A 21,937-nucleotide genomic window follows, 5' to 3' on the forward strand; every position below is an offset into this window, starting at 1 on the left:
AAAAACAAACTTACTAGAACCATTCACTGAAAGAAAAAGAAGTATTATTGAGAAAAATTCAGAGCCCGGGATTCATAAAAAGCTGAGCTCCTACATTTATGCTCCTAAATTTGTGTCCTATTTTCAGCCAGATTTAGGAGCCTAAGGCCCTCTTTTATCAAGCTGTGGCTAGCTGTTCCCATGCGGCAATGCCGACGGAGCCCATTCAAAGTGAATGGGCTTTGTCGGCATTACTGCACCGGGAGCCGCTAGAGTGGCTTGATAAAAGAAGCCCTAAGTCAGCTGAAAATTGATCCTAATTTTGACGCTTAGATGTTATGGGGTCAATATTCAAAGCCAAGTTAACTGGTAAGAGAGGCTCTTGCCCGGTTAACTGACACTGAGCAGGCTCCGAGGGTACATTCAGTGGGACTTACCCAGATAGTGTCACCGAATACCCCTTCTAACTGCTAACGGCTACTGTGTGAGTGGTGCAAGGGCAGAGTTGGCACTTAACCAGTTAACTGGCCAAATAGGATTACATAAGTAGCAGTCCTATCTTTGTCCAGTTTAACTTAAAAATTGGCACATCTGGCTGCACATACCTGGATATTTAATGCTGGCACCCAGACATGGCCCAGCATTGAATGTTTTGGCACTGGCAATTAGTGTTAAAAAAAAACCCCCGCTGATAACCACCAGCTGAATATCACCCCCTATTGTAAATTGAAGCTTAGCTATATTAACCTAGAGCTGAAAATCAGGGCTAGCTCAAAAATTCTGCCCTAAATCTGCCCCTGTTCCCACCCACTTTTTATGCTCCTAAATTTAGGAGTTTGGTGAAATTTCCAGGTCAAAATTCATAAGAACAAAAGAATCGCCCTACTGGGTCAGACCAATGGTCCATCTAGCCCAGTATCCTGCTTCCAACAGTGGCCAATCCAGGTGACAAGTACCTGGCAGAAACCCAAATAGTAGCAACATTCCAGAATCCCAAAGAGAAACAAGATTCCGGAATCCCAAATAGTAGCAACATTCCATGCTACCAATCCCAGGGCAAGCAGTGGCTTCCCTACGTCTGTCTCAAAAACAGACAATGGACTTTTCTTCCAGGAAATTGTCCAAACCTTCTTTAAGCCCAGATACACTAACCGCTGTTACCACTTTCTGTAATGAACTGCGCCTAAATTCTAATGCATGCAGTTCAAAGGGGGCGTGGCTATGGGTGGGGAAATGTGTGGAGATATATGCCATGTTTTCACTAGTGTAAACGGAGGCACTGGGATTTCAACTAATGATATTCTATATACTGTGCCTAAATCTAGGCGCCGCTTATAGAATTCGTGTAGGTGGAAATGTTTACCGGGCAGATTCTTCAGGTGCCTTATATAGAATATGGCCCCTTACCTGTGATTTAAGTCCTCCTTCAAGACTTACCTGTTTTTGATTGCTTTTGATTCATCCCGACATTAACCACTTCCCGCAGTACAATCGTCCCCTCCTCAGAACAACAGTATTTTATATAATTTTTAGGTAATCTCTCTTTCTTCTTTCCTATATCATGTTATAGTTCCTTTTCCACTTTTTAAGTACGTTTTATTTACTTTTATACACTGCTTTGACACTACCTGCAAAAAGCGGTATATTAAATCCATTAACCATAAATCATCTGTTCGGGGTTAACCAGTCATCTTCTGCTCCATTTCACCGGTTAGCACTGCTGAAAATGTCCGGTTAGTGTCTATCTCTAAACTGGCTATTTTGGGGGCACTCTGGAGCAGGGGCCTGTAACTACGTAGGGCCACGGGGGCATGGGCCCCCATAGATTTGGCCCTGGCCCCTGCTGCCAACCCCTACAACCACCCTCCTGCCGCCAACCCTCCCCCGCCATCGTCGCTGTCGGGTACCTTTGCTGGCGGGGGTTCCCAACCCCCGCCAGCCGAAGTCCTCTTCTCTGGCGCAGCCGTGTTGCTGATCTGCAACGCGGCTGCGCCGGAGAAGAGGACTTCGGCTGCAGCAAAGATACCCAACAGTGGTGGGGGAGGGTGAGCGGCGGCAGGAGGGGGGTCGAAAGGGTTGGCTGCGGGGCGGGTCAAAGGTGGTGGTGGCGGTGGGGGGGTCAGAGGCACCAGGGGGGAGCTAAAATGTGCCCCCTCACCTCAGGCTCTGGACCCCCCTCCTGCCGAAGTCTGGCTATGCCCCTGCTCTGGAGGCGGAGTCAGCACTTGGCCGGTTAAGTGTTGATATTCAGTACTTAACGGGCCAAGGTAACTGATAAATAGGACCGCACAAAAGTCAGCCCTATCTTCATGCTAAGCATTGTATCTAGGGGCCCTTTTACAAAGCGTCGGTAAGCCGAATGTGGGCTTACCGCACGCTAACCGAAACTACCAATGGCCCAACGTGGCCACCGGCAGTAGTTCCGCCTCGAGCATGCGCCTTGTCTGCCGCACCGGAAAACATTTTTTATTTTAGAGCATGGCGCTAACCCAGCAGTAATTGGGCACTGCCTCAATGGATGGTGGTAAGTGCTCCCTCTTGCATGGCCACATGGTAAGAGTAATCTTACCAAATGGCCGTTTGTTTGGTGCTTTTTACCCACTGCTACTGCAGGGCCTTTTTTTCCCGCAGCTTAGTAAAAGGACCCCTTAACTAGCTACGTTAGCCGACTCCGCAAACTCAGAAATTCATTGAGCCTGCAAATAGGTGGGGAAATGTGGGGTACAAATGTAACAAATAAATACTGAAGCCCAGACATCTCCCGGCATTTCACTTCCAGGCATAATTCCGGCAGTGGTCAACAAAACACTGAGAGCCGCTGGCTGAATATGGAACCCCTTGAGTATAATATTATGCACTCAACCCTAGTACATTTTCAAAGAGGCCAATTTAGGAGCATAAATCCTTTGAATATCGGGCCCCCAGGTCTTCCCAAGTCTAATAAATCCATCGCATGAAATACTGAAGGGTAGCATGGTACTGCTCTCTAGTGTCTAAGTGCACTTTAGAATGATCTAACAACAAGCTTCTTAGAAACGTCACCGTTTGACGGTGGTAAGTTTATTGCATTTACCATTTATAAATCTTGAGGGAAAAAAAAGCACAATTTTTTTTTTCATTTTTTCTTTTTTTTTTGTATCAAAGAAAAAAATACCATCTTTCTTTTTGTTAAAAATGCTAACCTGTGACAAGTGTCTTCAGTCCATTATACATTTTTTTTTGCATCTCAAAGAATATAGAAATTAAGGATAAATCTTCATCCCCATCCAACTAAAAAAAAAAATACTTTAGAGAACCACTCTGGATCAATGCATTTCATCTAAATATCAGTCAATACCACAGCTTTTTGCTCTTCATTTTGGCTGTTTCCAGTTTTATTTTTTAAAAACTGTACTTAATTAACAAGTGTACAATATTTACACGAGCACCCCTCTTGCTTTTTCATCTGCAGCACTGTGGTCCCTGTGGTTCTCCGCCTACTTGCCACAGCAGAAAGTGCCGGTAAACAGGGCAGTCTCAGCTTGCTAACCCTGACTGACCCCCAACTGTGGCGACTCGCACCGTTTATAGAGGATAGAAATGAGAAGCAGCCTCGGAGGACTGAATCTCCACCTGAGCCATTTTGAACTGGGTGCACTGCAACCATTTGCGAAGCACCGTGGCGTTACTGTTCGTCTGCGCCGAACCCTGCAGCATCCTCAGGCTATGCTGATTGACGTGGTTCTGAATTGCTTGAAGGCGCAGCTGTAATCCAGCTGATAAATGCTGTTGGGACGAGACAACAAAGAGAGAACTTCTTTCAGGTCCTTGGGTAATTAAATGAAGGCACGTACAAACCGTAAATCTCTCGGTAAGCAAGGGGAAACGTACCTTTAGGTTGGACTGAATCATAGGTAGCCACATGGGAATGAGCTGCATATAGAGATAGAAATAACATTTGTCAATGTTCGGTATGATGGCCAAAGTAAGCAACAGTTACAATTACAAACGACAGTGAACTTCCTTCTCGGCATCTGCAGAAAGGCCTAAAATACGTTACATGAAATATGACCCCATGAATGTGTGAATAGAAACAACTCTCCCATGCAACATGTACCCAACAGCCAAATACCAACACAGGGAATAAAAGGCAGCCAAACTTTCTCTATTTTTCCCCGACACAAATAACATTGGGTGTATAATTCTCTTGCTAAGCAAGCTACCGTCACCCCTTTTATTTCCCTTTTAAGAGAAAATAGAGGTTGTCCAAGAGACAATAACATTTAATTTAATCAAAATGATAGACCACTGAAGGTCATCCAGATTTCCAATTAGCCAATTGTCCGTCTGAAGTCTGTTGGTAGAAGCTAATCACTGTTGACAACATCTCATGATCTACTGTCCATCCCATTCAAGGAATTCTAATTACTGGACTTGCAGAATAACATTAGTGGGTTTGTCTGGATGCCCTCACAGGTTGGATTATGCAAGACTTCCAGTAAGGCCTGCGTTCTCCCTTTTTATTTTATTACTGTACTGAGACAGAATGTGTGCATTTCAAAATGTTAACCTGCAGCATGCACAAAAACATTCCGCAAACCTTCCAAAAAATGTCATTGGTTTTGCTCGAACAGGACATCCCACACCACTAGGACCAAGGAAAACCTTAACTAGAAAAACAGGGCTTGTAACAGTGATTATTTTTATTACATTTGTACCCCGCGCTTTCCCACTCATGGCAGGCTCAATGCGGCTTACATGGGGCAATGGAGGGTTAAGTGACTTGCCCAGAGTCACAAGGAGCTGCCTGTGCCTGAAGTGGGAATCAAACTCAGTTCCTCACCACCAAAGTCCACCACCCTAACCACTAGGCCACTCCTCCACTGTTGCTACTATTTGAGATTCTACATGGAATGTTGCTATTCCACTAGCAACATTCCATGTAGAAGTTGGCCCTTGCAGATCACCAATGTGGCCGCGCAGGCTTCTGCTTCTGTGAGTCTGACGCCCTGCATGTACGTGCAGGACGTCAGACTCACAGAAACAGAAGCCTGCGCAGCCTTCTACATGGAATGTTGCTAGTGGAATACCAACATTCCACGTAGAATCTCCAATAGTATCTATTTTATTTTTGTTACATTTGTACCCTGCGCTTTCCCACTCATGGCAGGCTCAATGTGGCTTATATGGGGCAATGGAGGGTTAAGTGACTTGCCCAGGGTCACAAGGAGCTGCCTGTGCAGGGAATTGAATTCAGTTTCTCAGGACCAAAGTCCACCACCCTAACCACTAGGCCACTCCTCCACTCACTACTCCTACTGCTACAGGAAGGGGCACATGGGGAGGGGTAATCTTATAACAGAGATGCCTGCCTATGTGGCACTTATTTGATAAAAATTAAATATGCACCCATGAAGCTTTATAAAACAGCCTTACCGGGTGCTCCCATACAAAGTTATACCTCATCTGAGGCACGAGTAACTTTGGGGCCCAATTACTAAGCTGCGTAGGTGCCTATCCAGCTTATAATCGAACGAGAAAAACGCCCAAGTTCCGACCTAAATCGGGAGATGGACGTTTATCTCACAAAAACGAATAAAGCGGTATAATCGAAAGCCGATTTTGGACGTTTTCAACTGCACTCCGTCGCGGATGCGGACAAAGTTGATTGGGGAGTGTCAGAGGTGTGGCGAAGGCGGAACTGGGGCGTGGTTATCTGCCGAACAGAGATGGGCGCATTTCACAGATAATGGGAAAAAAGTATGCGTTTTTAGCTAGAATTTAGGGCACTTTTCCTGGACCCTGTTTTTCCACGAATAAGGCCCCAAAAAGTGCCCTAAATGACCAGATGACCACTGGAGGGAATCGGGGATGACATCCCCTGACTCCCCCAGTGGTCATAAACCCCCTCCCACCACAAAAAATGATGTTTCACAACTTTTTATTTTCACCCTCAAATGTCATACCCACCTCCCTGGCAGCAGTATGCAGGTCCCTGGAGCAGTTGTTAGGGGGTGCAGTGGACTTCAGGCAGGTGGACCCAGGCCCATCCCCCCCCTACCTGTTACAATTGTGCTGCTTAATGCTTAGTCGTCCAACCCCCCCCCCGAACCCACTGTACCCACATGTAGGTGCCCCCCTTCACCCCTTAGGGCTATAGTAATGGTGTAGACTTGTGGGCAGTGGGTTTTGAGGGGGATTTGGGGGGCTCTACACACAAGGGAAGGGTGCTATGCACCTGGGAGCTCTTTTACCTTTTGTTTTGTTTTTGTAAAAGTGCCCCCTAGGGTGCCTGGTTGGTGTCCTGGCATGTTAGGGGGACCAGTGCACTACGACTCCTGGCCCCTCCCACGAACAAATGCCTTGGATTTATTCGTTTTTGAGCTGGGCGATTTCATTGTCCATTATCGCTGAAAAGCAAAAACGCCCAGCTCACAACTTGGCGAATAAAACATGGACGTCTATTTGTTTCGAAAATACGGTTGGGTCCGCCCCTTCACGGACCCGTTCTCGGAGATAAACGCCCATGGAGATAGGCGTTTCTGTTCGATTATGCCCCTCTATGCGTGCCCAACACACACCGATTTTGAACTACCACCCCAGGTACCACCCCAGCCACCACGCGCGTCGGAAAAAGTTCCAGCGTGCGGTGCTAACCGGGCAGAAATCAGCAGTGTATGTGCGCTGACGATTACCACCCGGTTAATGTCTGAGACTTTACCGCTAAGTCAATGGGTGGCGGTAAGGTCTCAGGCCCCAAATGGATGCACGCCCATTTTAATTTTGCTGCCCATCCATTTTTGGCCCCCCCAAAAAAGGCCCTTTTTGCAAGTGTGCTGAAAAATGGACCTGCGTGTGTCCAATGCATGTATCTATACCAGCGCAGGCCATTTTTCAGCGCACCGTAGTAAAAGGACCCCTTTGCATTTCTATGACTTTACTTGTATTTTAGTAATAGAAGCGTCAGTTTTGAGAATTCAATCTGCTATCTATATATTGCATTATACAGGAGGCAATGTGAGAGGGGCGCTTTATGCGATTAGCCTTGCAATTAAAAAGTTTAATCATGATTGATCACGTGATTAAAATGTTAATCGATGTGCAGGTCTTATGTTCCAAGACTGCATCATAGAACTGCCCATATGAAGGTGACAACTGTCCTGGAGTGGAGGAGTAGCCTCCTGGTTAGTGCAGTGAACTTTGATCCTGGGGAACTGAGTTCAATTCCCACTGCAGTTCCTTGTGACTCTGGGCAAGTCACTTAACCCTCCATTGCCCCTGGTACAAAATAAGTACCTGAATATATGTAAACCGCTTTGAATTTAATTGCAAAAACCTCATTTTCCTTTCCCTATTTGAGATTCTACATGAAATGTTGCTACTATTGGAGATTCTAGATGGAATGTTGCTACTATTGAGATTCTGTTGCTACTATTTGAGATTCTACATGGAATGTTGCTATTCCACTAGCAACATTCCATGTAGAAGCCTGCCCTTGCAGATCAGCAACACAGCCGCGCAGGCTTCTGTTTCTGTGAGTCTGACGTTCTGCAAGTATGTGCAGGACGTCAGACTCACAGAAACAGAAGCCTGCGTGGCCGCATTGCTGATCTGCAAGGGCAGGCTTCTACATGGAATGTTGCTAGTGGAGGAGTAGCCTAGTGGTTAGTGCAGTGGACTTTGATCCTGGGGAACTGAGTTTGATTCCCAGTGCAGCTCCTTGTGACTCTGGGCAAGTTACTTAACCCTCCATTGCTCCTGGTACAACGTAAGTACCTGAATATATGTAAACTGCTTTGAATGTAGTTGCAAAAACCTCAGAAAGGCAGTACATCAAGTCCCATTTCCCTTTCCTAGCTAGTACCCTCATTTTCAAGATAATATTTGGAATGGCACCTGTATACATTGAAAATATGATCAAACTATCTCCAAGAAATGCAAACCCAGAAACCAGAAGCTACCTGCTGCTCCATCTACCCAACTGCAGAAACATAACAATACAGAACAATCTACACAGCAGGTTTCAGCTACCTGGGATCCAAATAGTGTAACTCAATACCAAAATCCACAAGAAGCATCACTAACAGGCTCATTTTCGAAAAAGAAGGACATTCATCTTTCGACATAAATCGGAACATGGACGTCCATCTCCCAGAGACATCCAAATCGGTATAATCGAAACCCGATTTTGGATGTCTCCAACTGCAGTCCGTTGCAAGGACGTCCAAATTTCAAGGGGGCGTGTCGGAGGCGTAGCGAAGGCGGGACTTGGGCGTGCCTAACACTTACATAAGTACATAAGTACATAAGTAGTGCCATACTGGGAAAGACCAAAGGTCCATCTAGCCCAGCATCCTGTCACCGACAGTGGCCAATCCAGGTCAAGGGCACCTGGCACGCTCCCCAAACGTAAAAACATTCCAGACAAGTTATACCTAAAAATGCGGAATTTTTCCAAGTCCATTTAATAGCGGTCTATGGACTTGTCCTTTAGGAATCTATCTAACCCCTTTTTAAACTCCGTCAAGCTAGCCGCCCGTACCACGTTCTCCGGCAACGAATTCCAGAGTCTAATTACACGTTGGGTGAAGAAAAATTTTCTCTGATTCGTTTTAAATTTACCACACTGTAGCTTCAACTCATGCCCTCTAGTCCTAGTATTTTTGGATAGCGTGAACAGTCGCTTCACATCCACCCGATCCATTCCACTCATTATTTTATACACTTCTATCATATCTCCCCTCAGCCGTCTCTTCTCCAAGCTGAAAAGCCCTAGCCTTCTCAGCCTCTCTTCATAGGAAAGTCGTCCCATCCCCACTATCATTTTCGTCGCCCTTCGCTGTACCTTTTCCAATTCTACTATATCTTTTTTGAGATACGGAGACCAGTACTGAACACAATACTCCAGGTGCGGTCGCACCATGGAGCGATACAATGGCATTATAACATCCGCACACCTGGACTCCATACCCTTCCTAATAACACCCAACATTCTATTCGCTTTCCTAGCCGCAGCAGCACACTGAGCAGAAGGTTTCAGCGTATCATCGACGACGACACCCAGATCCATTTCTTGATCCGTAACTCCTAACGTGGAACCTTGCAAGACGTAGCTATAATTCGGGTTCCTCTTACCCACATGCATCACTTTGCACTTGTCAACATTGAACTTCATCTGCCACTTGCACGCCCATTCTCCCAGTCTCGCAAGGTCCTCCTGTAATCGTTCACATTCCTCCTGCGACTTGACGACCCTGAATAATTTTGTGTCATCGGCGAATTTAATTACCTCACTAGTTATTCCCATCTCTAGGTCATTTATAAATACATTAAAAAGCAACGGACCCAGCACAGACCCCTGCGGGACCCCACTAACTACCCTCCTCCACTGAGAATACTGGCCACGCAATAGTCGAAAAAAGCAAGGACGTCCATGATGAACACTTGGACGATTTCACCCAGATGTGCTTTTTTTAACAAATAAGGCACAAAAGGTGCCCAAAATGACCAGATGACCACTGGAGGGAATCAGGGATGACCTCCCCTTACTCCCCCAGTGGTCACTAACCCCCTCCCACCCTCAAAAACATCTTTCAAAATATTTCGTGCCAGCCTCAGATGTCATACTCAGGTCCATGACAGAACATGAAGGCCCCAGGAGCAGTTTTAGTGGGTACTGCAGTGCACTTCAGACAGGTGGACCCAGGCCCATACCCCTCCTACCTGTTACATTTGTGGAGGAAACAGCGAGCTCTCCAAAACCCACCACAACCCCACTGTACCCACATATAGGTGCCCCCTTCACCCTTAAGTGCTATGGTAGTGGTGTACAGTTGTAGGTAGTGGGTTTTGGGGGGGGGGGGTTGGGGGGCTCAGCACACAAGGAAAGGGAGCTATGTTCCTGGGAGCATTTTATGAAGTCCACTGCAGTGCCCCCTAGGGTGCCCAGTTGGTGTCCTGGCATGTCAGGGGCATGTGCACTAGAAACGCTGGCTCCTCCTACATCCAAATGCTTGCATTTGGACGTTTTTGACTTGGACGTCTTTGGTTTCGAAAATCACCGAAAGTCAAAGATGTCCAAATCCAAGGACATCCAAATTTAAGGATGTCCTTGGATTTGAACGCCTCTGACAGTATTTTCAAAACGAAAGATGGATGTCCATCTTTTTTCGAAAATACGATTTTCCTTGCCCCCCCGGATTTGGACGTTTTACAAAGACGTCCAAATCCAAACATAGACCTTTCTTTCGAAAATGCCCCTCTAAGTTTCTTCAGTTCAGAAAAGAACTGAAAACATACCTCTTCAAAACATTCTACAGCTAACCACATACGCTACAATTGATCTCTTTAAGTAACAACTGTAAAACACTAGTGTGAATTTACTATAAATTTTAAGCCACTTTGAACCGAAACTTGTTTTTCAATAACAGTGGGACATAAGAATGGATAAATAAATTGGGCAGTTTTCCAATAGCCTATTTATCCACAGTATTCTACTTTATCTATCTGTATGTTCCATCATTGCTTATACTCTAGGCAGTGCTGTAGCGAGGGCGGCTGACACCTGGGGCGGGTCGCCGCTGCGCACCCCCCCAGGTGCAGCACGGTGCACCCCCTCTCGGCTCGCGCACCCCCCCCCCTCGGCGCGCATTCTTACTAGCAAAGAAAGCGGGGAGCGGGCGGGAGGGCCGATCCGCCCCGACTGCACGTCGCTGGGAGCTGCGTCGGCTCCGCTGGTTCCCTGCTTTCTCTGCCCCGGAACAGGAAGTAACCTGTTCCGGGGCAGAGGGAGCAGGGAACCAGCGGAGCTGACACCCCCCCCCCAGCGGCGTGCATCCGGGGTGGACCGCCCCCCCTTTCTACGCCACTGACTCTAGGTCATCTATGAAAATGTTTTATGCATATTGTGTTGACATTGTAATATAGTATACAATGACATACTTTGTATTGTCGTTTGAATATTTTTACTGCTGTAATTGTCTATTGTTTATGTTTGACTTATTCTTGCTGTACATCGCCTTGAATGAATTCCTTCAAAAAAGGCGGTAAATAAATCTTAATAAATAAATAAAGCGTGTTAGCCACATTAGCACACAGTAATGCAGTTAACGCTCACTATTAGTAAATTATCCCACTGCATAAAACATGGAACATGTGGTAAATAATGTTTTAAAGTGTGTTAGTGTGTAGTAACGCAGTATCACCTTTTAGTACATCTAGCCCTCAAATTTACTTAGGGCCCCTTTTACTAAGCCACGTAGGCGCCTACGCGTACCCAACGCGTGCCAAATTGGAGTTACTGCCAAGTTCCCGCGTGGCCCTTGCGGTAATTTCAATTTCGGCGCACATCCGCTACGCGCATCTGAAAAATATTTTTATTTTCTGGCGCGCATAGCGGGCACGCGCCAAGTGGCATCTGATGCGCATAGGCCATCACCACCAAAATTCTTTACTGATAGGTCTATGACTGGTGGTAAGGTCTCAGACCCAAAATGGACGCGCGGCAATTTTGATTTTGCCAAACATCTATTTTCGGCCAAAAAAAAAGAGGCATTTTTTTGTAGGCGCACTGAAAAATGGATCTGAACGCACTCACAACCCGTGCCTACATTACTGCAAGCCATTTTTCAGTGCGCCTTTGTAAAAGGACCCCTGAGATTTCTGCGTGGAAATCAAGCCATATGCGCATAACCCAACTGGTTAACAAGCTAATGAACGCTGATAATTGGATTTAACAAGCAATTGTCAGCACTAATTGGAATTAGTTAGAACTTACATGCACTACTTGCTAAGCGTATTCTGTAATGTGATAGCGCATAAATTCTAAGTCACAGTTGAAAAGTGGGCATGGCTATGGGCGTGGAATGGGCGGGTCATGGGCATTCCTAAAATCCATTGCTATATTTTGCCAGGTTTAATCTAAGTAGCTGGTTTTTGAATACCTTGATATGCAATATAGGGATATAAAAGTATTAAGTAAGAATAAATGTTTTCGGGAGAAGTTTTTTTATGCCAGTGATTGGTGCAGCAGGATTATTCTTCATAGGTTTGAAATAACCTGCACTTTCTGAAGCTTTTTCCTCCCCATTTTTCTGATTTTTTCTAATTCTGGTACAAGCAGTTAATCTGGCTAGTGATTAAGCTGAACATGGTTATAGTGAAGTGAGATTTTGTATTGTTTATTTGAAAACTTCACTGCTCTTTTTTGGGATTTTACAATAAGGATTAAACAGACAAGGAATGAATTACAGCAATCATAACACAGTAAGACATAAAGATGAGGATTAACAAATGAGCAAATAAATTGTAACAATGTACATATTAATTATGTCATAATACAGAAGAGAGACAAGATTGCTAAACTCTTAGTTGGATCTAAATGCTTAGACTAGTGTATACAAACGTATAGTTAAATACTGTTTCAAAACTCACACTCACCTTTACTAATACTAAGCCACGTAGGCGCCCAACATGCCCCAATTTGGAACTACTGCCTGGCTACCACATGACCTGGGTGGTAATTTCATTTTTTATGCATGTCCAGTTATTTGCAGCAGGTTGCATTTTATTCCTATTTTTTTTATTTAGATTTTGCTCACACCTTTTTCAGTAGTAGCTCAAGGTGAGTTACATTCAGGTACTCTGGATATTTCTCTGTCCCTGGAGGGCTCACAATCTAAGTCTGTACCTGAAGCAATGGAGGGTTGAGTGACTTGCCCAAGATCACAAGGAGCAGCAGTGGGATTTGAACTGGTGACCTCCGAATTACAAGACTGGTGCTCTAACCATTAGGCCACTCTTCCACTCCACTCCTATGTGCCCTGCTGTGGATAACTCGAGCTAATCTTTAGTAAAATACCCCCTTTATGTCTAAATATAAGAGTTGATACCAAAGTAAAAAGAACTCCACCATCCCTGCGAACTAAACTCCCCCCCCCCCCTCTCTGAATCATTCTCTCTCTCACTTCTAACGGGATACTATTCCCTCTACACTCCACCGATAAAATCTTGTTTGTAAATTCCTTCATGCTTCTCTCCATAAAAGGAAGCATTTCTAAAAACCCAGGGTGACATAAGGAAGCAGATGCTGGCAACAATTCCAGCCTTCCTGTGAGAGAAATTATCTGAGACTTTGCTGTTGGTAAGTTCTGTAGGGTTTTGTGCATACATAAAAATCCAAACAAATGAAGGAGGGGGTGAGGGGAGAACAAAACTGAATCTTCATACCACAGAACAGTGACTCCAAAACCTGTCGGGGGGCACACCCAGCCAATCAGTTTTTCAGGATATCCACAATGAATATGCATGAGATTGATTTGCATTCCAAGAAGACAGTGTAATTTTACATTTAGTAAGACAATTGACTGTAGCCAACAGAAGCGTCCTGGTGTGGTTTTGAGTTGTGGGAGAGTATGTTTTTAGGTCAGGGTGGAATGAAAGGAAGTATGATGAATGATTGATGTGATACAAGGTTTTATGTATAATAGAGATATTTGGATTAAGCTATTGAATTTGAGTAAAGATATAAATTTGAGTATATGGTTACTTGTGCTTTTTTTTGTGATGAATATTTATTTTATTTGTTACATTTGTATCCCCACATTTTCCCACATATTTGCAGGCTCAATGTGGCTTACATAATATTGTGAAGGCATTCGCCAAATCCGGTACGGGATAGGTACAAAATGTTGTATTGGGATAGGGAAGATAAGATTCAATCAAGTTGGGTTGAGGTAAAAGAGTTCATCAATGTCCAATACAATCTTTAATAGTGAAGTGTTGCAGGGTTGAGTCATTTAAGTTGGGTCATTCGGATATGCCCTTCCGAACAGATGAGTCTTTAATGACTTTCTGAATTTTAGGTAATCATAAGTTGTTTTCACCACTTGTGGCAATGCGTTCCACAGGCGCCTGCCTATGTAAGAGAAGTTGGACGCATGGGTTGTCTTGTATTTTAGTCCTTTGCAATTTGGGTAATGGAGATTCAGGTAAGACAGTGATGAACTGGTACTATTTCTGATTGGGAGATTGATTAGGTCAATCATGTAATCTGGGACTACTCCATAGATGATCTTATGGTCTAAGGTGCAGATTTTGAAAGAGATGCGTTCTTTGATAGGAAGCCAGTGCAATTTTTCACGGAGTGGTGTGGCATTTTGGAATCGTGTCTTACCAAATATCAATCTGGCTGCTGTGTTTTGTGCCATTTGGAGTTTCATTCATTATGGATATCCTGGAAACCTGATGGACTGGGGTTCTCCCAGGACAGTTTTGGGAATCAGTGGAATAGAAACTGTTCCAAAAGAACCGGTAAATCATAACCTGTCAATCAATCGATGCTATTGTACAAATTTTTAGCTTTGTGTATACGATGACGGTAATGAATCTCAGTCCTAAACTATGGTACGCGGAGTATAAGTTCAGTCTCTCAAATGTACTGTCTACCTTCATCATAGTACTTACCAAAGAAAGCTTCTCTCTGGAATTCATAAGATGTAATATGTAATGACAGCCTAAGGTGTGCTTGATAATTCCTTTTAATCAAGCTGGTAGCCCCAATACAATGGGAAACATTTCTGTATCTTTCTGTTATATTTTCTTGCTGTTAGTAAATTCTGGATCAAGGTGGAGATTTGGATGCCAGTGAAATTTAATCTTTCTCAGTTTCAGAGCTTGTGAGTTCAATGGGCTGTGGGAAGTGTCTAGATTGTTGAAAATACAGAAACCAGCTGTCTAATTGGAGTGCCACCGGACTGTGGTACTCAATAAGACAGCCCCCAGCACCTGGTTTCCAGGTTGAGGGGGCGACTGTTTTATATTACAGAGATTACAGTGTTCTGAGACCAGCAACCTGGGGGGGGGGGGGGGGTCCTTTTACTAAGGTGTGCTGAAAAATGGTCTGCGGTAGTATAGGCGCGTGTTATGGCCACACGCAGGAACATCTTTCAGCGTACCTTTAAAAATGTCTTTTTTGGGGGAGGGGAGGGCGAAAATGGACATATTTTCTGACGTTCGTATCGGACGCGCATCAAAAATGAAATTACCACCTTGGCCACGTGGTAGCCAGGCAGTAAGTTGGAATTGGCGCACGTTGGGCGCACGTAGGCACTTACGCGACTTAGTAAAAGGACCTCTGGGTGACTTGCAATCAGGAACTTTCCCTGAAATTCAGGGGAAGGTTCATGTTTTAGCAGTCCTTTTCCTAAAGGATTCCTCACTCAACAGCCTTTTATACACATTTGGGTCAATTTCAAAATGGAGTTATGCATTCCCCTGTGGCCAGGGACATTATAATGCCACTGTCTTTGTATTTTCAGCTGCTATACAGATAGTGGCAAGCTGAAAATACATCTAACTGCTTTAATGGGTGGAGGAGAGGAAGGAGAACAGAGCAACAAAATTATCCATATGGCCATGACACTCAGCTGCTATATGGACAGAGTATATTGCTACTTTAGGCTTGTATGGTAATGCCGAATAAGCATATTAAATGGCTGGTATTTATTTTAGTACAATCACTGTCACCGCTGATGAGTAGCCATGTTAAAATCAGGTGGAGGACAATTCTATAAAAGGATGCCTATTTTAGTTGCCATGAAGGAACATATTTGGAGTTCTACTGTAAAGGGAAGTAGTTATTTATTTGTGACATTATAGCCCACATTATCCTAAATAAGTTTGAGTTCAATGTGGCTTACAATAAACAGTATAGGCAGTGGTGTGCTGGTAAATTTTTAACAACAGGCTCTCTCCCCGGTCCAGTGCGCCCCCCCCTCCACCCACCCACCGCACAACAGGCTCTCTCTCTGGTCCACCTCTGCGCCTCTCCCCCAAAATTGCAGAGCTGGCTATAGCCAGGGAGAGAGACTGGGAGGGGGCAATGCACTACTCTATCCAGGAAGACTGAGATTCTGTGGTGCAGGGCAAGCCGGCTCTGCTCTTTTCCTCCTTCCCCGCCCCGCCCCTCGCAAGCTACAGGGTCCCAGTCTCTGAGTCCAGTACATACCTGAAGAAGGCAACCTGGTTGTCCAGTGGATTCTTCGGGGCAGACAGGAAAGATCCCCAGTGTTTCCTGCCCGCTGCCGGTGCTGACTCTCCTGCGGCGCTACTGCATTGCTCTTCAAAATGGCCACCGAGACTTACAAAGGCGGCCCCCAAGACTTCAGCAGAAGTCTCGCGAGGCCACCGCTGGAAGTCTCAATGGCCAATTTTAAAGAGCGATCCGGCAGCAGGGGAGGGTCAGTGCCAGCAGTGGGCAGGCAAGATTGGGGATCTTTCCTGCCTGCCCCGAAGAATCTACTGGACAACCAGGGTGGTTGCCTTCTTCAGGTATATAAACTGGACTCGAAGCCTGGGACCCTGTAGCTCGGGGGAGGGAGGAAGGAGAGCCGGCTCGCCATGAAGAACAACCGGCTCGCAAGATGGTAAAAAATTTAAAAACCGGTTCTTGTGAGCCGGTGCGAGCCGGCTCCAGCAAACCACTGAGTATAGGATACATAACAAAGAATAATGCATAAGAAAATAATTTGTTGTAAGAATCCAATTTTACAATACAGTAATCATAAACGTACTGGGGATAACTATGGATGTTTAACATGTTTAACCAGTTATCTCCCACTGAATATCCATGGTTAGGCATTTAACCAGCCAGGAAGTCGTTCCTGGCTGGTTAAATGGTTTTGAACATCAGCCCGATGGATGCCAAATGACACTAGCATTCTATAATGTTAATTGTGCTCATAAATGCTGTTACAGAATAGGTGCACCACTTAATTTTGGTAATGAAATGGTGGGTACCACCATGAGGTGTGCAGAAATGTGACTTGTTTACAAGCATGAACAAGAAAAGTTTTACCTACCTTGACAAAAATAGCTGAATTGCATTCCTGTAGAGCTTCCATTAAACTAATTACATGAAGGCACACCATTTCCACCATCTGAAAATGCAAATATGTCAAAATAATATTTATAGTGTACAATTATTGTGAAACAGCCAGCATTCATCAGCTATCCAGCTGCATTGACAAACAGAGCACATGAAAATATTTGGCACTGTAAAAAGACATCAATATTATATATGTGTGTAAATAACACTCAAATAATGTAAAATAATGTAAAATTTTGTAGATGACCACATAAAATCACATTACAAAGGACATAAAAACTGAGGGAATATATATTACAGCTTGAGAATAATAAACACAGGCACTTGAGAACGCAATGGATGTAAAACCCAGACTGGCTCAATCTGTCCTCCTTTTTCTGGAGCCATATGGTAACCCTACATTTTAGGATCTACCGGGTATTATTGACCCAAACTGTCCAGTATCAGAAACAGGATGCTGGGCTCGATGGACCTTGGTCTGACTTGGCATGGCTTTTCTTATGTTCTAATGGGGAGAACAAAGTTTAAATGAAAGCAATTTTCCAGGTAAAATGGGAGACTGCAAGTTGACTTCCTCAAAATGTCCAGGAATACAGGATCCAACTGCAACTTGCCAAATTCATCAAAAAATAAAACCATTCCATGCTAGAAATCTAACAAACGCTGAAATGTAAAAAAAAAAAAAAACAGGTGCAATATGAATCTGTGAAAATAGAGTATTGTTTTAAAGAACAGAGCAATTTCAGGACCTATCTGATAGATTTCTTGATCGCACGGAGACCCCCAAGATCAGAAGCAAACAGATCTCTCTGTGCAAACTCCAGGGTGATGTGAAAGCCTGGGAGAAAAGGCTGCAGAAATGGGGATTTTATAGTATCCACCGCCCAAATGAAATTGGAGTCATGTTAGTGATTAGTAACCTTGAGTGAGATTCCAGGTGAGGGCTACTGGTTATTTCCTTCCTGGGGTAAGAAAGGAATTTAAAAAAAATATGAAGAAGACGGTTCCCTGAGTTTTTTTCAAAGAGGTTTTGCCTCCCTCTGGATCACCATCTCTACATGACTGCCCACAAAAAGGAAGGAGACCTTTTACTAAGGAGCCAAGTCATTTTTTCAGCATGCCTGGGAAAAAAAGGCTTTGTGTGTGTGTGTGTGTGTGTGTGGCTAAAAATGGACGTGCGGCAAAATTAAAACCACAGCGCGTCCTTTTTTGACCTGAGACCTTACCGCCACCCACTGACTTAGTGGTAAGGTCTCACATGCTAACCAGGCGGTAAGCGGCCAGCACGCATAAACTGCCGATTACCGCTGGGCAAGCGCCATGTGGTAGAAAATAGAAATTATTTTCTACTGCGGGTTTTGGACGCACGTCGCAAATGGAATTATCGCCCAGGGCAAGCGGTAGTTCCAATTTGGCATGCGTTGGATGCATGTAGGCAACTGCCTGCCTTAGCAAAAGGACCCCGAAATGAGTCAAACTCAGTGCACTGATCTTCTCTTTCATTTGAACGAAACAAGCATCTAACATTTATTTATTTATTATCACATTTATACCCCACATTTTCCCAAAAGCATCAGGCTCAATGTGGCTTACATCGTACCGCAAAGGCTGACGCCGATCCGGTAAATTAAACTAATACAAGATAAATCCTACTTAAGAAAGAATGGGGAGGAAAGTGGAGGAACAAGAGGGATCAGGGCAGTGGCGTAGCTACGTGGGGCCTGAGGGGGCCTGGACCCCCGTAGATTTGGCCCTGGCCCCCCTGCCCACGATCCCCTTGAACCCCCCTCCTGCCACCAACCCTCCCCCGCCGTCGCCGCCCGCCCCGCCGCTGCATCAGATACCTTGTTTGCTGGCGGGGGTCCCCGAACCCTGCCAGCTGAAGAGAGTCTTCTTCAGCGCCGGAGTAGCACCTTCAGAGTAGCCCCGTACAGGACGTAAGGCGTCGAAACAACTGATCGCACCAGGAACTTCGTTGAATGAAGGCGCTACTCCGGCGCTGAAGAAGATTCTCTTCAGCTGGCGGGGTTCGGGGACCCCTGCCAGCAAACAAGGTATCTGATGCGGCGGGGCAGGCGGCGACAGCAGGGGAGGGTTGGTGGCGGGAGGGGTGTTCAAGGGGGTCGTCGGCAGGCCGGCAGGGGGGTCCAATGTGGTGGCGGCTCGGGGGGCGGCTAAACAGTGCCCCCCCACCTCGGGCTCTGGCCCCCCCCCTCCTCCCGGCGAGGGCTGGCTACGCCCCTGGATCAGGGAAAACAGGGAGAGAGGTGGGAAGGGTAAGTGTGTCCAAGATTATCAGTAGATTGATGTGCATCAAGAAGCGGTAACACTGGCTGAGTCTTTGGGGTAGGCTATTCCAAATAGGATGGTCTTAAGAGATTTCCTGAAATTTAGATGGTCTTGGATGGCTTTTATAGCTTTTGGCAAACCATTCCATAGTTGTAAGCCAATGAAGGAGAAGGACGAAGCATATGAAGATTAGTCTCCAAACTCCCCCGCTCCACAAAAGATTAGTCCCATCTCTCTCGGGTACAGCTTTATTGCACAACATAGGCAGGAAATGCATATAAGAAACTAAAATTGTATGGGGAAAGGGGGAAATGCAACCGAGAAAACAACTGAGAAAGGTCTGTTCAGAATTTCCCTCAACAGTTTTGAAATTTGTTGAAAGCACATCTACCCAGGGTTAACTCACCACTTTATTGTGTGCCATAAGCTGCAGGATGCTGGGTGTCACCCGACTCCAAAACTCCAAGGCAGTAAGGATCGCTGTGAAACTGAACTCGTTCTGGTTTTGGACAGTGGGCGCTACGGCCGCTTGTTCACAGTAAACCGTCCATAGCTGGGCGAAGATAAAGGCGTGGAAGAGAGAACACATGTGCAGTACCGAGGTCTGTGGGAAAAAAAAAGAATGGGAAGAAACATTCTCAGGCTCTGGCTGGTGAGAATATTGGTACGCGGTCAGTGACTGATCAACTGACCGCCCATTTGCTTTCATTTATTTATCAACCCATGCATAGGCGGTCGGTGGCCCAACTGTTTGGGGAGGCTAAAGGGGGTGGGGTTGGGGGCAGAGCTTAAACCCATAATTGTCACCCAGTGTCAAGCACCCCTTCCTCCCACCCACCTAGCACCAGGCAGGCAGGCAGGCACCCCTCCCACCCTCCTACCCACGCATCAAGCGCCAGGTACCCCACCCAGCATCAGGCCTGCCTGCCTGCCTGCCTTTCTTCCTTCCATCCTCCCTCCCACCCAGCAGCATCAGGCCTTCCTCCTTCCCTCCCTCCCACCGAGCACCAGGTCCAGTTCCCGCCCCCCCCTCTGAAATTTAAATCTTGATACCTGCTCGGGGTTAAGGGATGGCGGCGTCGGCAGCGACACAGCACGTCAGCACCAGTGAAACGCGTGCTGGCTCTGCGCGCCTTCAGCTTCCCTTCGTTCTGTCTTTCAAGCGCTGGTCCCGCCCTCAAGAGCGAAGGGAAGCTGAAGGCGCGTCGAGCCAGCACGCGTTTCACTGGTGCTGAGGTGCTGTGTCGCTGCCGACGCCGCCTTCCCTTAACCCCGAGCAGGTATCAAGTTTTAAATTTCGGAGGGGGAGGGGGCGGGAGGCAGGCGGCGAAGGTCACAACTGGGCTGGGGAGGCTTAGCCTCCCCAAGCCTCTTATACGGGGGCGCCTACCATGAACCCATGGTAGGTAGGACCGCAGGATCTCTACATTTCATTCAACTCATACAATGGTAGCTGCTGCAGAGATATGGGATGTGCATCCAAGAAGACTCGAATTTGACTTCTTGCCAAAGGAGGGCAGAGCAACACCTTCACCGTTGGCAAGACGGCAAATTCAAGTCTTCTTGGATGGTTAGTTTTTACTAGGGAAAAGGTTGAATATCCCTAGTAAATTATTTATGTTTACCCCTGATGCAGCCTTTTTAGTGAAACCTGGCCACACCAGGATTTGCTTAATAAAGACCGGTTTGGACTTTTTAGTGTCTGCTTTGGTGTTTTCCTGGTCATGTCTATTATGCACCTATTGCTTTAATACTAATAGACGTGGAGGGGCATTTTCGATATGACATCCAAGTCTAACTTTAGGCGTTTTGCAAAAAACCTAAATAGGAAAGAAGGTCACATTCAAAAAAGAAAAATGTCTATCTTTTGTTTTCGAAAATACTGTTTCTAACAAGGTTTTGTGCTCTGGTCGTTTTGTTTTTTGGTCCACTTAAAACAAACAAAAAATCAAAAACGTCCAAGTGAAAAACGTAGAAAATCAAGCCATTGGGATGTAGGAGGAGCCAGCATTTTTAGTAGACTGGTCTCCCAGACATCCCAGGAGATAAATGGGGGGCATCCTAGGGGGCACTGCAGTGGACTTCAAAAACATGCTCCCAGGTACACATCTCTCACTGTTGCTCCCTTATCTTGTCTGATGAGCCCCCCCAAACCCACCCCAAACCCACTGCCCACAACTGTACACCATTAAGGTAGCCCTTATGGGTGAAGGGGACACGTAAATGGGTACAGTGGGTTTCTGGTGAGTTTTGGAGGGCTCACAGATTCCCCCACAAATGAAACAGGTAGGGGGAGGTATGGGCAGGGGTCCACCTGTCTGCAGGGCACTGCACCCACCACTAGACTACTCCAGGGACCTGCATGCTGTTCTAATGGACCTGAGTATAATATCTGAGGCTGGCATGTAATGTTTTAAATCACATTTTTGGGGGGTAGGAGGGGGTTAGTGACCACTGGGGGAGTAAGGAGAGGTCATCCCTGATTCCCTCCAGTGGTCATCTGGTCATTTAAGGAACCTTTTTATGCCTTATTCATTAAAAAAAAAACAGGTCTAACTCAAAACGTCTTAGTTTTAGTCCTGGACAGTTTTGTTTCATCGTAGTTGAAAAACTTCCAAGTGTTAGGAATACCCGGATCTCACCCTTAACACACCCCTGACATGCCCCTTGTGATTTGAACACACTTCTGACGGATTTCATAGAAAAATGTCTAAAAATTGGTTTTGAAAATACCAATTTGGATGTTTCTGTGAGAAAAACTTCCAAATGCAGATTTATGCCACTTTTTGGAAAATTTGGTCCCCT

The 21,937-nt window shown here is 45.6% G+C and overlaps 1 protein-coding gene across 1 annotated transcript in view; it reads right to left on the bottom strand.

Moving 5' to 3' along the window:
• Positions 1 to 3,543: 3,543 nt before the first annotated feature.
• Positions 3,544 to 21,937, bottom strand: part of LOC115477106 (protein unc-79 homolog) — a 186,710-nt gene continuing 168,316 nt past the window's right edge. Inside the window, 4 exon segments of the mRNA XM_030213720.1 lie at positions 3,544 to 3,744; positions 3,850 to 3,891; positions 16,818 to 16,895; positions 19,539 to 19,736. Coding sequence (XP_030069580.1) covers positions 3,544 to 3,744; positions 3,850 to 3,891; positions 16,818 to 16,895; positions 19,539 to 19,736 — 519 coding nt within the window.

Source organism: Microcaecilia unicolor, chromosome 9, assembly GCF_901765095.1.
Source record: "Microcaecilia unicolor chromosome 9, aMicUni1.1, whole genome shotgun sequence".
Classification (NCBI taxonomy): domain Eukaryota; kingdom Metazoa; phylum Chordata; class Amphibia; order Gymnophiona; family Siphonopidae; genus Microcaecilia; species Microcaecilia unicolor.